General features: G+C 38.9%; 1 protein-coding gene across 17 annotated transcripts in view; it reads right to left on the bottom strand.

Annotated features, from left to right (window-relative positions):
• Positions 1-3240: 3240 nt before the first annotated feature.
• The window catches only part of SNAP91 (synaptosome associated protein 91), a 71331-nt gene continuing 59370 nt past the window's right edge, over positions 3241-15201 (bottom strand). For 10 of the 17 annotated variants that reach the window (XM_085217701.1, XM_085217700.1, XM_085217699.1 and 7 more), the window contains 7 exons: positions 14128-14158; positions 12818-12929; positions 11989-12012; positions 8847-8930; positions 8671-8775; positions 5727-5827; positions 3241-4660 (listed from right to left, as the gene is read on the bottom strand). In XM_085217701.1, coding sequence (XP_085073827.1) covers positions 5735-5827; positions 8671-8775; positions 8847-8930; positions 11989-12012; positions 12818-12929; positions 14128-14158 — 449 coding nt within the window. In that variant the 3' untranslated portion in view covers positions 3241-4660; positions 5727-5734. Of the gene's footprint in view, positions 4661-5726; positions 5828-8670; positions 8776-8846; positions 8931-11988; positions 12013-12817; positions 12930-13217; positions 13356-14127; positions 14159-15201 lie in introns of those variants that run through there. The other 7 variants (XM_085217704.1, XM_085217707.1, XM_085217714.1 and 4 more) reach the window with 5 other exon arrangements.

Genomic DNA, 15201 nt, shown 5'->3' with positions numbered 1-15201 from the left:
ATCTTTGGGGTCCCTTTCAACCCAGGCCATTCTATGATTCTATGATTAGATGCTCTAACGCCTGAACTAGTATTTATATAGCATGACAATTTTAATTATATGGCATGGTCTCAATATTACTAACTTCTCCCCATTTTTAACCAAGATTAAGCAGCTTTGCTAGTCTGTTAAACTTGTCTTTAGCTCCTGTTGAAAGTAATCTTTTCTACTCTTAGATTTTTTTTTTTTTTAATAAAGTCAAATTTGGAGGTTTTGAAACTATAACTCAGCTGGAGGTGACACAGTATTATTCCAGTAAGGAAGAATCACCATATCCTCTTGGATAGAATGATTGGGTACAATTATACACATGCTATAGATACACAAAGCTTAAGTCGTACAACCAACCATAGAAATTATTGTTTTTTTCTACTCCTGAATTAAAGTGGCATTTCACAAAACCCAGTACATTTATACATGTGACAGAAAGTCTACCAGTCCCTGCAGTTGTGGTGGGCAACTCAATTGTCTCCAACTCAACTCTGACGGAGTACCTTCTGCTTCCACTGGATCTGCTGTCACTTAGCATTATGAAATTTTTGTTTCCATTGAAGTGGGCCAGTGCTTAGGTAAGGCCTCTGAGAAAGATGGCTACTGTGGGCATCTACAACAGCAAGGTAATCTGACAAAGAGCTTACATCACACTAAATCAGGAGACAGCTGTATATATGGGTCACACTCAACCACGAACACCTGGATGGGAGGGCTTTACTCTGTCATAGCAGAGTAGATTGATCAACCTTTCATAGGTTCATCTACAGAGACAGATGAGAGGTGTGCTATCCTCAATCCTTGCAGTGGATGTTTACCCCCACTCCTCTGAACTTCTCCACTTTTTGAGTGCTGAGTTTCTGCCTCTGCACTACCACCTTTGGTAACTCATGTTTGGCCATTACATCTATAACTGCATTAGAAGATTTCTGTACAAAAGAACAGGCACCAGTCTTTTGCTACCCACATGGTTCTCAGAGTTTAATTAAGGGGAAGGAAAGAGGAGGTGAAGCTTTAGGAGCCGAAGCTTTAGGAGCCAAGATCTAGAACAGAAAAAATACTAGTGCTGGCTGCTTTAAAACACATATAGCTCACTCTTGCCTTCTGTAATTCCATCTCTGAAATTCTTGTTTAGTTCTTTCAGTCCTTTAGTGTCTGCCACTACCCACATTTCTCACAGCACTAGCAATACACAACATGCAGGGAAAGGGTTTTTTTTTTAATAAAGTTTCTGAATATTTCAGAAGAGAGATTTGTACATCATCTTTGTGTCACCATCATTATTTCTACCACAGGAAGTTTCGGTCTTTTCTAAGCATCAAGAGTTGGTAGATCTACACTGCTGTTACTGAGACCTTTTTTTTTCCCATGAAGAGTAAGTTATGTAGGCAGGCAGCTCTCATTTTAGTGGGAAAGATGAGAAAGGAGGATCAGGAGCAAAGACCCATACCAGAAAAATAGAACTACGTCAGCTATGGCTAGTGGCTATATCATGCACTAGGTCTGTCATCCACCAGTAATATCCTATATTACCAAAGCATCAACTGCATTTGCAAAGCAATTTCCATCTGATTGACCTTTTTAAGGCAAGTCTCTAGCTTTGTCAGTTCTTCTACTAAATCTTAGCAACAGAAGTTTAGGTAGCAGCATGATTTTGCAACCAGTCTGAAATACAGTCTTAGAAGATAACAATTCAGTCCTCAACTTCCAGATTTTCATCTGTTGTCTTGGGGAACCGCAGCTTCACTCCAGGGAAAGTCCACACATCAAGTTACAGCACATTGAAATACATAGCTAAAAAATAATCACAAAAATAGTGAATTATAATGAATGATAAATGGGGAAGCAGTGTGAGAGGCTGCTAACCCCAAGCATTCAAGTAATGAGCCAGGTTGAGGTTTGCTACCACTGTCATTCAAAACTCAGCAAACTGAGTTCATGGGCACCCAGGCCTGGGGAGGAGCTGCACATTTCTCACATCACTAGAGGTTCTGTCTTCACAGGAAACCACCACACTGTCACAGAGCTCATTGGCATGAGGTCTACACAAGACAAGAATGAAGAACAAGGAATGGAGGCACTGTAGAACCTGCTACAGAAAGACATTTACCACATAGTGATGGAGTGTGCCTGGCAAAGGAAGAGCCTCCACAGTGAGGTTTTATCCCTTGAAGCATCTGCGTCCTACAGAAATCACTAGATTTTGTTATAGCTGACATTTATTGGCAACAAACTGCATGCAACTAGTTTTGCATCATTAATTACAACAACATCCAATGAAGTAGTCTGAACACATCTCCTCACATGCAGTGCTCAGTTACGACTGTCCTCGGGAAAAAGGTATAGAATCATAGAATTGCTCAGGTTGAAAAAGACCTGAAAGGCCATTGAGTCCAACCACAATCTAACCAAACTACCCTAACTCCAACAATGCTTCGTTCAAGAAAGCTTCACAACACCATGTGTCAGACCTCCAGGCAACACAGAGCACATAGCAAGGAGCAAAAGCAGCAAAAAACCCACCTGATCAGAGACTTTCTGGATGAACTTGTTTGGGTTTTAGTGCTCAAATAGTGACAAAACCCAGGCATTTACAGGGCAGTCTGACTCTATGGGTTACATGTATTAAACGCCTCTTAAATGATCAACCGAGATAGATCAATAGCAGCAAATAAAAGAAAATGTGATAAAAATAAAAATGAACAATGAAAAAATCTCTTAAGCAGTTATAACACCCTGCTGGTGGAAATTTCTTTGCAATTCAGTTCTAAATTCAGACCTTGCCAAGTTGTTTCAGTGTTCTGTTGTTTGTAACAAAACAGCCTTCACTACCACTTCATCACTTCATCAAAAGATCTCTTGTTAGTTGTGTACCATCAGAAAGACTTTGGTGCGGCTAAACATTTTCCCTTCCTTTTATCCCGTCACCACGTCTTGTAGCATCATAGCTGCGCTAGCTCTCAACAAGCTGTTGAATGAAACCTCACAGATAAGAGATCGGGACCAGTAACGTAAGCTCTCACAGGTGCAACTACATCAATATTATTCTAGTTTAGGAGATCACGTCTCTAATGAAAACTTCTGAGGTGTTATGGAGCAAACTACGGAATTCTCTTCTCCCTCTCACAAAAACCTTCCCACAATCCATATTTCCCCGTCAAAGCATATTATTGTGCTCAGCATCTGAATGATCAGGAAAATGGCAACAAGTTATTTACTTTGATCAAGGTGTTTATTGCATCTCAGAGGGCACACATGCACTGGGATTTTCTGTTTTTCTGTTTTTTGCTATTTTTTTTTAAACCGAAATACAAAGAAGAGCCATTTTGAAATTAACTTTTTATAGAACTTTCCCATTACGGTGTATGTTATCCCCACAGCAAACTCTGTGATACATCCACTCTTAATGGTACCATACATTGATTAAATAGTTAATTTGAAAGACTTCAGCTGAATCTTTCCAACCCAATATGCTTTTACAGAGAACTGCCAAGCCACTTGTAACACTGATCAACAGTGACCTCATTTAAGAGTCAAGATCTTAAGCCAAGCCATCAGCAGAAACAGTATGAGAACAAATAAAAATTAAAGAAACACATTATGTACAGTAAAGGGCATGGATCTCCGGATCAGAATTAAATCTAATCACCAACTGTACAAAAGCTACTCACAGCGCAGTTGGGGAAATGGAGAAAACACTAGCCTAAGGCATACACAGGTAAGCACTAAATTAAGAGATGTAAGTAAGAACTAAACAGAGGTGAATAACATCACTTGTAATGTTCTGACTACAGATATACCAATGAGTGCTCTCAGATTTGAAATTCCTTAATGCCAGACAACTATGGTTGCTTTTTTCAACTACGTGGAGAGAAACTGACCCTTTACTTATTTTCAGTGCATTCAACAAGAACTGATAGATAAATATGCCAATTTAAAATGAAAAAACTTAAATAATTAAAATATATTTTAAAATCAAAACAACAATAAATATGGTATTCTTTCAGATATGACTTTTCAGTCTTGGAAAATCATTGGAAAAGTACGTGTTATGGAAGTTTATATTACTTTAAATTATCTTAACATATACAGTGCCACAAAAATAAAACATTTTTTCACGACAATTGAGATTCCTGTGACTGCAAAAAAATGTATTCCACACAATTCCATAAGTATTTTCCTTACTATCTGATATTATCACACTATATTTTGTAACAGATAAAGGAGAAGCTGAGTCTTAGGGAAATTGTAGGTGTCCTCAAAAAGTTATATACATTGAAACCTTCAAAAAACACAGACATCGCTCCAAATGGCTCACCAAACAACAGCTGCATAATCTGCCCCTGTGGGATAGGTTCAGAAAAGCACTAGAAGGCATCAGAAACATACATCCATTGTTTAAATTGTAAAACACAAATAACCCAAGTACACAAATTTAGAGAGAGTAGGGATAACAGCTAAGGTAGTACACATTCCTAATGTTCACTTTCACAGCTGTGCTACACGTTTCAGGAGTAAGAGAAAGTCTGAGTAAGCGCTGGGTTTGGTACTGGTGGCTCATTCGAAACTCTGAGCATCCAATTGTAGACTCCAAACTCACGTTTTTATCATCTTGTCAGAAAAACTGCAGCTGTGGAAACAGAAGAGCGTTACATGAAAGCAGAAATAATGAATCAAATAAAGCACATTCCAGAAAAATTAAGTAAAGTTTGGAAAGTACCAAATATACTCTTTTCTGCATCTCATAGCTGTTACCAGAATTTAACAAAGCGTCTGCGTTCCCATGGACAGTTATGAACCTGTTTACTACAAATACAAGCTGAAAGCTGTGAACCCAGCCATAAAAAATGCACCTCCACTTTTAGAACTCTCCAGAAATTCCTAGGTACCTTCAAAGCAGAAATGTGGAGAAAAAAAGCCACGTGGTACCTGCTAAAATGTGCTCAATCCCATCCCCAACTGCTAATTCCAGCACTGAGGAAGCCCAAAGCAAACCTTAACATTAAGCTATGGGTAGAAAGAAAATGAACTTGCAAAGGCCTCAGAGATATGCAAATACTGTCTTCTTATCACCTGGCAAATTATCCTGGACTTATAAAATGCTTACTGTACTTCAGCCATTTAAAAAGTAAAATGCAGAAGTGTTAAATCCAATTTGACATTTCTTTCTAGCCCTATTTTTTCCTCTTTTCATCTCTCCACACCTGTGCTACAATATCTATTTCCACACACATGAGATGGGATGCAAGATCAATCACAATTTACCAAAAGTTCTCATAAACAATGCACACCTCCTTGTAACAACACGGAACAAGCCTCTTTGGCATGGTTTTGCTCCAGTATATGTACTCTTATTATGTTTCTATTTGTTTCAATATCAATTTCATGAAAACCAAAAATGTGAACCCTTGGACTGCGTGAAAGCAAGACAAAATGGAAGCTTTAGATTGAGGATAATTTTCTTGTCAGTCACTTTTGGTAAAAGGTAGTTGGACGTCAGGCTTTCAGGCTAGAATTAAAAAAAGCAGACAGAATTCAGTTTTCTATTTTAGCCACCACATTTTCACATTATCAGTGCATGTTCCTACAGATCTCTGCAGGTACAATTCTGTTCATTGTGTTTAATCTGCAGGACTAATCAGCATCTGTTTGCCAGCTATGTACTGCGGTGTAACATGCAGGCAGTCACAAAATACCTTATCGTTTACAAGAAATCCTTGATGTTAAGATCCGCTAACGGGTCCTTTGTTGGAGGTTTCTTGGGACTCTGAGTAGCAGGAGTTGGGCTTGGAGAAAGCTAACAGACGCCAGCCAGGAAAGCAGAAAAAAAAACCAATATGGATACACAAGCATTAGGTAAGTATAGCTGGATCTCACACAAGCACACTGCAAGCATATGAAAGTTCTACATTGCTATTAACTTCACTATGCTGCCATTTTGCTCAAGCATTGTTTAAATTCTGTCCTTACTAGAGTGTTAACAATGCTTGGCTGATGTAATGGGCGTAGACACTGCCTATTCTTGTTAGCATAGCTAATCACTTGCACCCTGCAAGACAGAACAGAGTTAGGATTCTCAAACCAGACAGAAGTTAAGCAATTGTTAGATATTAAACACCAAGGTACAGAATAAGCTGAGCATGTGCTGCAGAGTACATCTGAAAATCCAGCAACTTGCATTTAAATACAAGTTGTTCAGCATTGGTAACAAAAATGAAAGCCCATTAGCATACTGTAGATGTGACTGTATTATATCTAAATTCTTCTTGATTTTTGTTAAGCATAAAATGAATTATTCAGTAGAAATATCCATTTTTTCAAGTTTTATGCAACCCTTTTCCCTACTGAGCTAAATGATTCTCCCATCCTTACTGCTCACTGTCACCACCTTACCTGAGGGCACTGCAGGTAGTTAATACATAGTCTTGGCACATTGATGACTACCCTACTCTAAGAAAAATGTGTTTGTGTCTTCCATAATATCATTCTTGATAATCTGTGTCAAGAGACAGTTTAAGATGGAAAAACCAAATAGGAATGTGTGAAATGCAGAGCTCCAATGCTGACAACCTAAATTCCTAGAACAGTTTCAAGTTCTTCTCGTTTCTACAAGGAAAACTCAGAGTTACTTAAACAAGAACATAGTTTCTAACTTAAGGAGTGCAGTTTGCTACAGGTTGATTGTTTGACTTAATGTTTGGAAAACTGAGAGGTGGAGTGATTTCAAGTATCGAAAGACAGATTTTAGGCCCACAGCATGAACTTCTACCTCGAAACTCATTTCAAAGATAAGATGAAAAGTACTTCAGGAAAGTTGTTCCCTGCCTCTCCTCTGGAAAGGGTCTTTCCATAGTTACTATAAACTAAACTTTACTATGGAAAAATAGCCCGGAACAGCTATCATGGCTTATGTTGTGTCAACTAGTGGCTATCAGTCAGCTAAAAGCTTTGTATCAGAGTGGATACAGACTGCTGCATTTCCAATTTTATTAGCTTCAAGTTAGAAGGAATACTTGGGTAACTGTAAGAAGCAACTGATTACATACTTTTTCAACAGGATAGATGGCATGTCTCCATTCACTACTTTGTCATTAACTACTCCATTAGATATTTTTGTCATATTAAAGAAAGACCCATCCTCCTGGTAGCTGGTAAGTCATGTTAGCATTTTCTTGTTACTAGCTTTGCATTATGAATAGGGTGATCAGTTACCACAATCTGATCCCAAAGATGAGCTTGAATTACTTTTTCTTCAGATCCATTTAGAGCAACTGCTTTTAATCTGCTAGTACGCAATTCTTGCCAAGTGAAGCATTTGAGGCAGAAGCACTCAGACACTGAAGTCTGCTAAGATTGGACTTTCAGGTGGCAGCTGTTAGGTAGGCAGCTGCATGACGAGAAGCAGACTGCAGGACAGATGGTTGTCTGAATGACATAAGTAATGTGTGAGTACTGCAGCAGTGCACTACTCTGTGTTGGGGGCTAGAGACCACTTTGCAGTTCTTTACTATTTTCTGCTTGCTGAATGACTACCGCCTTCTCAAACTACTTTGCTCTGCTTTAAAGCATCACTACATATGAACCTGCAGGATAATATCCAGAAGTAATGTCTAGGTATATTGGTCAAATATAAAGAGAGGTGTCAGGAAAAGAGGCAATACACAAAAACTGGAGCACAGGAGGCTCTTACTTAACACCAACAAACATTTCTGTACTGTGTGGGTGACTGAGCACTAGTGCCTCTGAGGCTGTGGAGTCTCCTTAAAGAATTTTAGAAGCAATCTGGACATGGTCCTGGGCATCTTGCTTGAGCAAGGGTTGGATGAGAGAACTTCCAGATGTTCCTTCAAGCTTAAATAATTCTGTGATTCACCCAGAGTTGTTGCTAAGCAAATATCTCCTCATGTAATGAATAAAAAACTTCCTGCATGCAGCAACTACCAGAGTATTTGTATGCATAGAAATTTATGCACCAGATTCTACATCTGTCTCACAATTTAGACACCCAATCCAGAGTTTAATTGCTATGCCAGTTCTTTAAGAACAGGTTTGCTTTAGCTGTATGTGGCCAAGTTGCACGTGTCCTTTTGGGTCTAAACGTGACTGTCACAAAATCAGACTAGGTAAATATACTTTAAATACATGAAAAATGAAGCAGAGGCATGTACCTCCCAACTTAAAAAAAAACAACAGAGTGACTGAAGCTCAAGACCTTTCATTTGCATTTCTCCACATCAACGTAGGTTAGAAGAAAAACTCTACTCCTCAATACTTAAATTTGCACATTGCAGTGAAAAACACTTCTTGAACTGTATGTGATGTTATATACATTATGGGAATTTATGCTCAAATGCAGTAATTTTGCAGCCTAAAATCATTAAACTTGCATTTACTAAGAAACAGCTGTCATGAAAGAACTCAAGACCTCAGCTTGTCCATAAGCAGAAGATTAGTTTTTTGAAGAGTCCTCTTGGTGGACTGAGAGGGAAGATGCAGAGCATAGCTCTAGTAAATGTGGACAAGCTCTGAACAGAATGGAAACATCAAACAGCTCTACTTCAAACTTTACCCAAATCCCCCCCAGAATACATCTTGGATGTAGTTAGACACAAGAGATTCTTTCTGTGAGCACTGACTCACCTGTACACCAGGGCCTGCGGCAGCTCCAAATGGCGGCCTCATCATGGGCTGCCCATACATAACTGGCTGTTGGGGCATCATGGGTACACCTGGTCCTGCTGGGGGCTGTAAATCAGGGCAGCATGAGTAAGTTTCTGGATAAAAAAAGGGAGAGCTGTATAGTGAAAGAGACTCACCATCCCAAATGTGGCTCCTGGCTGTGCAACAGGTGGGGTACCTCCTGTGGGAGGAACTCCACCTGCTGGAGGGACGGCTCCTGCCTGAAACATAAAAGAAAAATTAAAAAAAAAAGAAAGAGAAGCATGAATTTCTGTAATGCCAATTATCTGGAAACTGCATTCCCAAAGTTGTTCTATCAAGTCAGGCTGTTATGTAGTAGGTTATACCTAACCTCAAAATTATGTTGCTTCCGAAGAATGAGAGAATTGAATTAGTCCTTACAATAATGTTCAGCTTTCTTTGTCAGAAGAAAGCTAGGGTGACAGATTCAATTCTCTTTGCAAATGGATTTCATTTTCTGAATAAAGCCAAAATGGGCCCAAGGAAATTCGTACTTTTCTCTTCTTTCAACACAGGGTAAGAAAGCACACCAATTTTGTAACCGGTAGCCAACACACCATTGCACATGCTATAGCACTGAGTTTTAGTAAAAGCTATAGATTTATGCCTAGCTTAAGCAGAATGTAAAGTTAAAGGAAGTAACTGCTATAGTAATTTATTTCCAATAAAAAGTAGTATTATTATGCAGTGATATTAACTTAAAAACTAAGTTCACTCACTTAAACCACAATCAAAACTGTTACATAGTTTACTAAGACAAGTTTAGCTTGTTATGCAATTATTTTTCAGTCAAATAACACATAAGCAAAGAAAAGAGGATTAAGGAAAAGAGAAATGTTAGTCTAGTAGTCTGACTGTATAAACAGCACATCTAAAGCAGTATCCTTGAACTAGCCAACTCAGGTATCCAGCAGAACCTATGCACCATCTCTTTTTGGTTCCCTTGCCTGTAATTTCCCATGTACAGTCTCCTTATGGCCTGGAAAGCATGCAAGGATCTCCTTTTCACAGAAATATATTTAATCCAAACATTGTTTAAACTCTTAATAAGAACTTTAAAGAGAGGCAGGAAGCATTCAAGGAAGGGATTGAAGATGACGGTAGGATTTTTATGAACATCATTACTACTATCTTGGGGCCTAACTAAGTCTATTGGCACAATTTCTCAAGCCGTTACAGAAGTTGCTTGGTCATGCCTGAGCCCCTAAATCCTGACTACCTACCTTGCGTCAGTAATAGAAACACAGAACTATAGAATCCTTAGAGTTGGAAGAGATCTTTAAAGGTCACCTAGTCCAACTCCCCTGCAACGAACAGGGACGTGCACAGCTAGATCAGGTTGCCCAGGGACTGATCCAGCCTCTTCTTGAAAGTATCCAGGGACGGGGCATCCACCATCTCTCTGGGCAATCTGTTCTGGTGCCTCATCACACTCACTGTGAAAGACTTTTTCCTTATCTCCAAACAAAATCTCTCTTTAAACTTGAAACCATTTCCCCTTGTTCTATGACAACAGACTCTGCTGAAGAGTCTTTCCCATTCCTTCCTGTAGCTTCCCTTTAGGCACTGAAACACTATCAGGTCACCTCCGAGCCTTCTCTTCTCCACGCTGAACAGCCCCAGCTCTTTCAGTCTGTCCTCATAGGAGAGGTGTTCCATCTCTTGAATCATTTTTGTGGCCCTCCTCTGGATGTGCTCCAACAGGTCCATGTCTCTCCTGTACTGAGGACTCCACATCTGGACATAGTACTCCCAGTGAGGTGTCACCAGTGCAGACTAGAGGGGCAGGTTCACCTTGCTTGACCTGCCTGAATACACTTCATTTGATGCAGCCAGGATACATTTGGCTTTCTGGGCTGCAGGGGCTCATTGCTAGCTCATGTCCAGCTTGCCATCCACCAGTACCCCCACATCTTTTTCGGCAGGGCTGCGCTCAATCCTTTCATCCCCCAGCTTGCATTGGTATTGAAGGTTGCTTCGACCCAGGTGCAAGGTCTTGCATTTGGTTTTGCTGAACCTCATGAGGTTCTCCTAGGTTTACTGCTCAAGCCTATCTAGGTCCCTCTGGATGGCATCCCATGGCATCCCATCTCTCTGGTGTGTCAACTGCACCCCACAGATTGGTGTCATCAGTAAACTTGATGAGGGTGCACTCGACCTCACTGTCAATGTCACTGATGAAGATATAAAAGAGTATTGGTCCCAGCACTGACCCACTGTGTCTGCATGCTCTCAGTTGACAGCAGATAGCAGCTCTGCAGATATGCAGGAATTACTCATCATACAGCCCACTTTCATAAGGCTGCATTTAATGCCCTTGCCTGATCCTTGGTTCAAGGTAGAAATACCAGTTTCTTAAGGAACCTGAGATAAGTCAGGATAACTAATTCCAGATTTATTAAACAACAAGCATCCTACTCTTTCTTAACAATTATTAGGAATCTTTTTTCCAGTCTGAAATTTTTACTGGGAGCATTTCAATGAAAATCATTATCACACTAGCAGTATATCTGTCCTCAATCTAAGAGCAATATCTTGGATATGGAAAGCAAGGAATATAAAGATATGCGCTAATGATATCAGAAGAGCACCCTAGAGCTATCTGATTGCTGCCAAAGGAACACAACTTAGTTCAGAATTCAGTCCATCAGTTGCCAAGAACAGAGCCATACAAACTGAACCTGCTTTTGCCTGAAAGAGTAAGGGTCACTGAAAGGAACAGATTTTTGTGGAATGCTGCTGATTTTAATCTGGAAGGGAGGGAAAAAGTGACCAAAACTTCAGTGGCTCAAATTCAAGCTTCAGCACTGATGTGAAGGATCGCTTCATTTTGGTCTTCAAATTTATTTTTCCCTGTGGCTTTGGTTTTCAAAAATACTTTGGTATACAGATTTAGAAGAAATGCATGTAACACCCATGTTTCACAAAATGCTATCAAAACCACCCAGCTTTCCAAGAAAGGACAGTTAATTACTGGATGGTAAAACCACTTCCATATCAGACTGGTATTACAGAAGCTAGAAAGTTCAGGTAGTCTATGTCACCAGATACGTCACATCCACATATAGGAAAGATTGTTTGAAAATACCATATGTTGCTTGAGGATTTTCTGCTGCACAAACAATTCAAAAAGAGCCATGTTAGGTAGCTTCTAGGTAGTTTTAAGCCAGCCTTAGTAACTGCAGTGCAGGTGAGTTGCTGTTAGTATCTTCATGTTTAGTACATGTAATGAGATCCCCCCAAAAATAATTCACTTACACAGTACAGTATTGTCCAGCCTCTCTATTAAGAAAAAAAGTTAGCATTACAACTAATATACTCAATAAAGTTTCATAGGGTTAAGGAACAAGTTGTAATACACTTACAGTTGCATTAATATTTGATTGTTGCAGCATGGAACTGAACTTGAGAGTTCTCTCTTTCCCCCTCCATCCCACTTTTTTCCAACAGAAGCTGCTTTATGCTGTGCGGCTCTGATGAAGTATGACCTTTCTTCAGACTACTCTTGTAGCTTACTAATGATCAAACTGCTCTTGATCCAAGTTTAGATTCTAAGCTCAGTTCAACTCCCTTTTCCTCAAAATAGTGCTTTCTAATATATTTTACACGGCAATCTTACCCTTTCCAATAGACTACTTCGCTGGGCTAAACAAGCTATCTCCTACTCTAACGTCAGTCACTTACTTAGTCTGAATGATGCGCAGTCTTTTGATACTTCATTCAGGAAAACTTGAATTGGGAACAAGCTTAAGTTTTCTCCTATCAGTACATCAGTTTTGGATGAATATCACTGTTCTTTGAACAATCTGGACCTGGTGCTGGCCAAGACTTAAATGGTTAACCACACACTTTTCTTGGAAGTATCCTCAATCATTAAATACGTATGTAAAATCTTCATTTGTAGGCTACTGCATCTTCACTGACTTCAGTTCAGTGATGTTGGCTGTAAATATGGTCTTAAAAATGTGACTTGTAACAACGGTATCATTTATACAAACAGACAGAAGCAGTACACAACACGCACACTTCGACAGTCTCAAAATACTGAGGTTTCACTATCAGTGGTGTTGATGGATGAAGCACCTACCAATGGGCCACTTGGTACACCACCAGTTGACCATGTTGCAGGTGCTACTTTCGGCTGCCAGTTGGCTCCTCCTGTTAGCTTCTTCTCTCCAGCATTCCACTGAAGGTCTCCCCTAGTAGAGAGGCAGAGAGAGCTATTCTTTATACTCACATAATGAAAATGAAAATCAATTGCAGTATATATTAAAATTAAGCTTGCAGCTACATTAGTTTATAGTACATACAGTTTAAGCTATTAACAGAAAGATAGACTTTTAGTACCATGCAGTTCCAAGGGCTGTTAGTGGCAGACACCACTACACTCTACACTCAAGTCAGTTATGTGGTTATAGCCTTTGTGGTGAGAATTAAAGAGGTGTTTTAATTAGTATTGATTGAAGGTAACATATTATTGCATATACCCTTGCAAAGTAGGAAGAGGGACTGCTACTGCCTATTCTACTGGGGCCAGAAGTAGAGCTGCCTGCTAGAAGTCTTTGAAAGGTCATTTCATTGCTAGAAATCTTGCTCAGACAGATGAAGGAGGAAAGCATTCAGTTCTGAAAAAAGTTGGTAGATACAAGAGAAACAAATCAATCACAGAATAAAAGGGCTGTTTCAAAACCAGATTTTGTTAGAGGCTGCTTTACCCAAAATAGGCTGAACTCCTTGAATGAAGTAGACTGAGGGAAGCTATACATGGAGGACAGAGTATATGATTTGTTTACTCATTTCCCTCCTATCACCTCCATAGAGGCACAACACATCTTGAAGAATGGGCATTACAAACTAGTCTTGGAAGAGGAAGACTCCACACAGAAGTAAGCAGTTAGCTAAAGACATTCAAAACCAAGTGTAGTATTTTAAATATCTCTTCTTGCGAAAAGAAGTTTTTCATGCCTACGTGATAAGCCCATTCAGTGTCTGTAAAAAGATAACAAAACTATTATATATTAGCCTAAATAACTGAAGGCAGCTAATGTAATTTATCATCTGGACAATTCCATTTGTAAATCAGCTATCCAATACAAAGATATATATATAAACATACATATATTTTAGAGGTTCATGTTAAGCCAGCAAATTTAAAAGCTACATCAGAAACAATTAACATTAATTATTCAGTGAACCTGCATAGAATAGAACACTTTTCTCAAAATCTTTATGAATTGCTATTTTTTGTTTGAGGGAATACAAAAGAAGGGGGTACTGGGATGTGATCAGTTCATTGATTTCTGCTAATCACTAAAATCAATATAAGATTATAAAACAGGCTTGAAAACTTTTTCTTTTTTTCTTTTTTTCTTTTTTTAAATTAAAAATTGAACTTACTTTTTAGAAGTGGTACCAGAAATTCCAAGATCTGAAAGTTGTAAGAAAAAAAGAGGGAAAAAAAGTCACATATCTAAGAAATTGAAGTGCATCAAAGTAACAGCTCATGTTTCACAGCACATAGGCTTATAAAGAATAATGAAGTTTTTGCTGTCTTCATTTATCTAGTCAGCATCAGAGTACTAGCCACACCTAAATCTGATTTGGGACTAACATTTGAGGAATCATATGGATGTCTTATACTTCAAGCCATTTTTGCTCCACAAGCAAGCCACAGTGACAATACATTTACTTCTACAAAACGTTCTTTAAGAGTATTAAAACTACCACAAATGATAGCACTAATATCTATTCATCATATTATATACTGAAAGTTATTTTACTCAGACAGATAAAACTGTTAACTGAATGTTCTGTAGTTTTATCTGCTCTGTCATGCATGGGTGCTCCAAGCAGTTTCCTTAACTACGCTATGAAAGAATTTTTAATCTAAGTTTTAAAGACCTCTCTTCTCACATGATCATTACAAGTCCTGTTAGTCAGAATGCTGAACATGATTATTTTCTCCCCCAAAGTTGGATACACCAAATGACTTGCAGAAGGTGTTTTGAGTGATTAAAACTTCTGCTGACTTCTACATATGGTCATTTCTCTCCACTCCTAACAGAAGACTATGCACCTTAAGATCAGTTATATCTTTGCTGTATTTACATACAGGAATGGTATATCCTATCTATAAGGTCCTTCAAGTACAACTTCCACATTGTACCTTACTCTAGGTGGGTCTATGTTAGATTTGTACAGGGTGCTAATGATCTTTAGTTATAACAATTATCTCACTACAAGAAAGAATATTTTTTGTTTAGTGCTTCAAGTACATGTTTTGGGAAGTTCACTATCTGAGGTAAGGTCTGTTCTTCATACCACTGCTATTCTGTTCTCACAGGGAGAATAGCAACAAATCAGCTATTATCTCTTTGAACTTTTACTGCTTAAATTCTATGGTACTACCAGATGCTTTGGACAATTTTCACCATTCCATCTGTTAATACTTGAGTGCCCATCTGTTAAGGG

This window comes from Meleagris gallopavo, chromosome 2 (assembly GCF_905368555.1).
Source record: "Meleagris gallopavo chromosome 2, MGAL_WU_HG_1.1, whole genome shotgun sequence".
Taxonomy (NCBI): domain Eukaryota; kingdom Metazoa; phylum Chordata; class Aves; order Galliformes; family Phasianidae; genus Meleagris; species Meleagris gallopavo.
Note: the sequence above shows the minus strand (reverse complement) of the source record. Positions and strands in the feature narration are given on the sequence as shown.